Source organism: Camelina sativa, chromosome 1 (assembly GCF_030686135.1).
Source record: "Camelina sativa cultivar CO46 ecotype springtype chromosome 1, ASM3068613v1".
NCBI classification, from domain to species: Eukaryota; Viridiplantae; Streptophyta; class Magnoliopsida; order Brassicales; family Brassicaceae; genus Camelina; species Camelina sativa.
In genome coordinates, this window is record NC_141880.1 from 24442193 (window position 1) to 24448192 (window position 6000).

Consider the following 6000-nt stretch of genomic DNA (forward strand, 5'->3'; position numbering starts at 1 on the left):
TCCAATTTCTATAATTGTGTAGTTCTAAACGAAGAACACCTACGCCAGAATCCAGAACACTAAGAGCTGATATTGTCAAAGCAATTAAATCTATGCTAGATGAGTGCAATCCATACAGTAAGATACTTCGAACTACAAGGGATCGTTTCGGTGATTCATTAGAATCAACAGATGTTAAGATTGTATTGATTTCTGGGCGTGAAGTTCATGACAAGACATATACGCTCCCCACAAGTACCTTTTTGGTCCATCAATCGCAGGTTACCTACATATAATTCTTATGTTTTTAACTGATTATGTTCACATATTTATGTTTTTTCTCATCCATCTCCTTTTCTATTTTTTCCAAACAGTGATATATACAATTGAATTTCAAAAAAGAGGTCTCCCTCATGCTCATATTTTGTTATGGCTAAAGCGTGGGTCAAAACTGGCTACTACAAAGGATATCAATGAAGTCATATGTGCTGAAATCCCTGATGAAGCTACTAACCCTGTCCTTCATGGAATAGTTAAAGAACTAATGATTCATGGTCCATGTGGGTTAGTAAACCCACGTTCACCGTGCATGGAAAAAAGAAAATGCACCAAAAAATTCCCAAAAGAATTCTGCAAAGAGACGTATATCAACAAGGATGGTTACCCAGTGTACAGGAGAAGAGAAGATGAGAGAACTGTGGAAAAAAAATGGAATTCTCATAGATAATCGGTTTGTAATTCCCTACAACCCTTATCTGCTTGTAAAGTACCATGCCCATATAAATGTAGAATGGTGCAACCAGACCAGAGCAATCAAATATTTATTCAAATATATAAACAAAGGTAACGATAGGGTTACAGCAGCATCAGTTGAGTCAGTGACCACAACAGATGACGTGGAAGGTACCGTAAAGGTTATAGACAAAATAAAGGAATACTACGATTGCAGGTAATTTGTTTAACCTTACTATTTTTTTAGCTACGTCTTTTTTTAGTTAGCCTAACTCACTAACATAAGTCTTAATTATATGTTCTCTTTAAAAGGTATTTATCGCCTGTTGAAGCAACATAGAGAATGTGGGGTTTTGACCTTCATCACAGCAGCAAAACTGTGCAAAGATTGTCATTTCATTTAGAAGGGGAGCAAAATGTAACAATGGAGGATGATGATGATGTTGATGATGTTTTGAACCGTCCAGGGAATCACATCACAACTTTTAGAGTGGATGAAAATGAACCAACACAACATGGAAGCACAACAACTGACTTACATTGAATTTCCTAAACACTTTGTTTGGAACCGAACCAAAAAAGTATGGACAAAGCGTAAACGAAATTCAGCTGTTGGTCGGATGCATTTTATCTCACCATCTGCTGGTGATGAGTTTTACATGAGAATCCTTCTTACGGTGATCAAAGGTGCAACCAGCTTTGAGGATTTACGTACTGTTGATGGTATTTTGTATCCAAGGTATCAAGATGCATGTGCAGCTCTTGGTCTCCTTGAAGATGACCAATTGTATATGGATACAATCGCAGAAGCCAGCCAATGGGGATCAGCTAAGTACATGCGTCAACTATTTGTGAGGCTCCTAACCTCAGATAGTTTCTCATCACCTAATCATGTTTGGTTAAAAACATTGCATTTGCTTGCAGAAGACATTATAGAAATGCAGAGAAGAATTCAGGAAAAACCAGGTTAGTAAATTTTATCTTCACGTATAAACTTTTTAAATAAAAAAAATCTGATCACTAACATTGATTTTGAAAACTCATAGGTCTGGAAATGAGCACAGATCAGTTAAAAAATCAAGCTTTGCTTAAAATTGAAAAGCTTTTACAGTCCAATGGAAGTAGCCTCAAAACTTATTCTTCACTTCCATTTCCTGTCAACACCAATATCCCATCTTCAGCAAACAAATTGACTACAGAAGAGTTGTGTTACGACAGAGACAAGGCTGCTTCAGACCATCAAAAGATGCTTCCAAGTCTAACAGATGAACAAAGGAATGTTTATGATAGTATATTGGCTTCAGTCGAATCAAATTGTGGAGGTGTATATTTTGTTTATGGATTTGGAGGTACGGGAAAGACTTTTCTTTGGAAGACTTTGTCGTCATATATCCGATCGAAAGGAAAAATTGTGATCAATGTTGCTTCGAGTGGAATGGCAGCTTTATTATTGGAAGGAGGAAGAACTGCTCATTCACGGTTCGCAATACCAATACAGCTACACGAAACTTCAACATGTCATATTGCTGCTGAGAGTGATCTAGCTGGATTGCTATTGGAATCTATGTTGATTATATGGGACAAGGCACCAATGTTGCATAAACATTGTTTTGAGTCTTTTGATCGAAGTATGAGAGATATAGCAAGAGCAGCTAATGTTAGTAATGCTGATAATCCATTTGGTGGGAAAACAATAGTTTTTGGTGGTGATTTTCGACAAGTGCTACCAGTTATTGCTAAAGGGAGTAGAGGGCAAATTGTTCAAGCTTCTCTAACCTCTTCATCATTATGGCGATTTTGCTCTGTTCTTCGTCTGACAAAAAACATGCGTCTTACTATTGATTCGGATCCTGCTGAGATTAAATCCATCAAAGAATTCTCAGAATGGATTCTAAAGTTAGGAGATGGAAAGCTTTCAGAACCAAATCATGGTGAAGCTGTGATCGATATTCCAGGTGACATGCTTCTTTTGGATAATCTTGACCCTATAGATTCAATCACGAATGCCATATATCCATCTTTGATTGAAAATCTGGAAGATGTGAATTTTTTCAAGGGTCGGGCTATCTTATGTCCTACCAATGAGGTTGTTCAGGAGATCAACAATCATATAATGGATATTCTACCAGGAGAAACCAAAGAATATTTTAGTTGTGACAAAATATGCCCAACGGATGCTTCTACTATCAGAGACGGAAATGTCTCCATTGAATTCCTAAATTCAATCAAATGTTCGGGATTGCCAAACCATGTGCTCAAATTGAAGATAGGAGTTCCGATTATGCTCTTAAGAAACATTGACCAAAAAAATGGATTGTGTAATGGGACCAGATTGCAGATAACAAAGCTGGGAGAACATGTCATTGAAGCAAAGTTATCGGCCTAAACGACGACGGTGACAATGATGAAGAGAGAGTTTATATCCCCCGCATGGCACTTATACCTACAGATGTGAAGTTGCCTTTTCGATTTCGCCGTACTCAGTTTCCTATTTCTCCATGCTTTGGAATGACAAATTAACAAGAGCCAAGGTCAGAGTTTATCTCATGTTGGGATATATTTGCCAAGACCGGTATTTACTCACGGCCAACTATACGTCGCCGTGTCAAGAGTCAAAAGCAGAAGGGGTCTGAAGATCCTAATTGTTGATGAGGATGGGAACAGAGATACAAAAACAACAAATGTTGTTTTTAAGGAGATTTTTCAACAAATCAGATAACGATTATAGGTAATACATATTTTTCTACTTATTTATATTACTGTTTTTAATATAACACTAATTATTGGACCTACAAACTTACATTGCTTTACATTTATCTAACTGTAAGTTTCATATTTTTCATGTTTAAGGAGAGTGGCAGTCGATTCTTGGAAATCAACATCAAATATGTTTATGGCTTATCCTTTATCGTATTGTATTTTAGCTTTTGCAATGTTAAAACAACTCAAATTTGAAATTCCAGTTTCATGAAAAGTAGGATCAAACTGAATGTCGTACTCTTTGGTGTCAAATGTATATATTTTTCGAAATTTTATTTAATATTAATGATGTAATGGTCGTGTTTTATTCACATCAAAGAAGGTATTTAATTATCAAAAATTAATACGTGCCTAAAACTCTTTGTTATTGCCGGCGTATTAAACGCCTTGCTAATTCAATTGTGGGATTTTTGAGATAAAAATTTAATTAAGAAACCAAAAACAAAAAAATCCTATAACCAAAATCCCGTAATATTCTGACACTAACACCACTACGTACAAGCAAATATCATGGAAAGATTTATTCTCCTATATAACTCCAGGTTAGTTGTACTTACAGTATTCTTAAATCTTCTCATCGTTCTTCAATTCTTTTCCTTCTTTCACTTCTCTAGGAACGATATTCACCGCTTGATAACATCTTTTCAAGTTATTGAATCAATTAGTTTCTCCTTTTTTATTATATTCTGTTATCTTTGCTTAACACAGTTTATTAATTATAATCTTTTTTTTCAGTTCCAAGATGTCTCTCTATTACTCTCATGGTTCTCAACTTTTGGAGTGGATGAACATGAACGCAAACAGCATAGAAGCAAGACAGCTGACTTACATTGAGTTTCCTAAACACTTTGTTTGGAACAGAATTACTAAAAAATGGACCAGGTGTAAAAGAATTTCAGGTATTACTCAGATGCAATTTAGTTCATCAGCTATTGGTGAGCAGTTTTACTTGAGAATCCTTTTAACACATAGAAGAGGTGCAACAAGTTTTGAAGATTTATGTACTGTTGATGGCATTTTGTATCCTATATTTAGAGATGCATGTTCTGCTCTAGGTGTCCTTCAATAAGTAGAATAATATATCAATGCAATCCTATTTTCTATTTCAAGAACACAATTGCTATGTTTTATTTGTTTCTGTTTAATGTTTCACATTTCCTATGACTCTTACTCTAAATTATTTGCTATTTTTATAAAAGTTAAAGAAAGCAACGATAAGTATCTTAGAGGTGGAACGAAGCTGCAATAATGTCAATGGCATGTCTACACCAATATCAACTGCATCCACATAAATGTTTAAGTTTCAATCCCAATAGCCAGTAATCTTTTATAAAAAGAGATATAAGAAGGAGAAACACAAATTGAACCATTTTGTCATACTTTTGATTCCCAATTTGTCAAAAATTCACAGAACTAAAAACAAGAAATAGATAGACTTAGCAATAAAACAAATTGAGTGAAAGATTTTGATCCCAAACAGAAGGTAAGTAAAGAAACTGAAGAAAATCTCAGCTGTAATCAGAGAATGAATAGGTGAATAAAAACTGAATAAAAAATTTCAAATCGGTTGTCATCTAATAGACCAATTCGAGTATACAATAGAATTGAGATTACAGAGAAGTCTTATAGATTAGAATAATTGATAACTGTACAAATTGAAGGAAACAAAGAAGAGTTGAATATAGAAGAAGATATACCCATCACGTCGAGGAGAGTCGCATATACAATAGGAGTCTGATATTCCTCAACTCAATTACTCCGTTGTCAAATTTGATGTTTTGAGGTTCATTGGGTATTGTTTGCAAATGTTTGTCGATTATATGTGTAGCTCATGTATTCCATATACACAAAAGAGGTATGGCGAAAGAACGGTGGTGAAAGAGAGAGGATGGTCTGGGAGGCGGTGGCTCACATCGCAATTTGAGGGCTAAAGAATTGTGCCGACAAAGGATAAGAGGTTTCTACAATAACTCCTTATTTCCTTTTTATTTTTTTAAACCATCTCTTTTCCTTTTATTTAATTTAACAGTCAAACCAAACGAGAATTCAAAAAAAAAAAAAAACCGGAATAATTAGTTCCTCTTCTTCAAATAACTATCGTAGTATTTTCATTAGTTGTTACTATTTAAACAATCACACAAATATTCTTATTATTTTATGGGGTCTCTTATTTTTTCTGTTTTATCTAATACAAAATGCCTTATTTCTCATTTTAACATATTATAAAGGGTATCTTCAATTTTTTTTATATACTTTTAGTTTAGTTTTACATGATTATAAAAGTTATATTTTTATATTTTTTAACATATAACTACATTTACGTTCAGGAGTAACATAAAAAAATATAAAAATTCAACCAAATTATATTGTAAAGTACTTACCAATATTACTTTTAACAAATTAATGTTACTTTTCCTATTAACATCTAAATTGATATTATACTACCATATTATATTGTTAAAATTACTAAAAATCAATTGATAATATACAACTAAATTTTATTGAAAGGATTACTAAAACTTCTATTAT

General features: G+C 33.8%; 1 protein-coding gene and 1 long non-coding RNA gene across 2 annotated transcripts; one reads left to right on the top strand and one right to left on the bottom strand.

Annotated features, from left to right (window-relative positions):
• Positions 1-1226: 1226 nt before the first annotated feature.
• LOC147950284 (uncharacterized) lies at positions 1227-3097 on the top strand. Its single transcript, XM_087512744.1, has 2 exons — positions 1227-1677; positions 1758-3097. Exons 1-2 carry the CDS (start codon positions 1227-1229, stop codon positions 3095-3097), a joined length of 1791 nt encoding a protein of 596 aa, XP_087368870.1.
• A 634-nt stretch (positions 3098-3731) lies between these two features.
• On the bottom strand, positions 3732-5466 carry LOC147950285 (uncharacterized). The gene is made up of 2 exons (XR_015563800.1): positions 5169-5466; positions 3732-4749 (listed from the first exon to the last, which is right to left on the bottom strand). It is a non-coding gene; the product is annotated as an uncharacterized LOC147950285 (long non-coding RNA).
• Between the last annotated feature and the right edge of the window lie 534 nt (positions 5467-6000).

Coding starts and splice junctions, on each gene's coding strand:
- LOC147950284 (XM_087512744.1), top strand. CDS start 1,227: ATGGAAGCACAACAACTGACTTACATTGAATTTCCTAAACACTTTGTT. Junction 1,678..1,757: donor AAGAATTCAGGAAAAACCAG/GTTAGTAAATTT, acceptor GAAAACTCATAG/GTCTGGAAATGAGCACAGAT.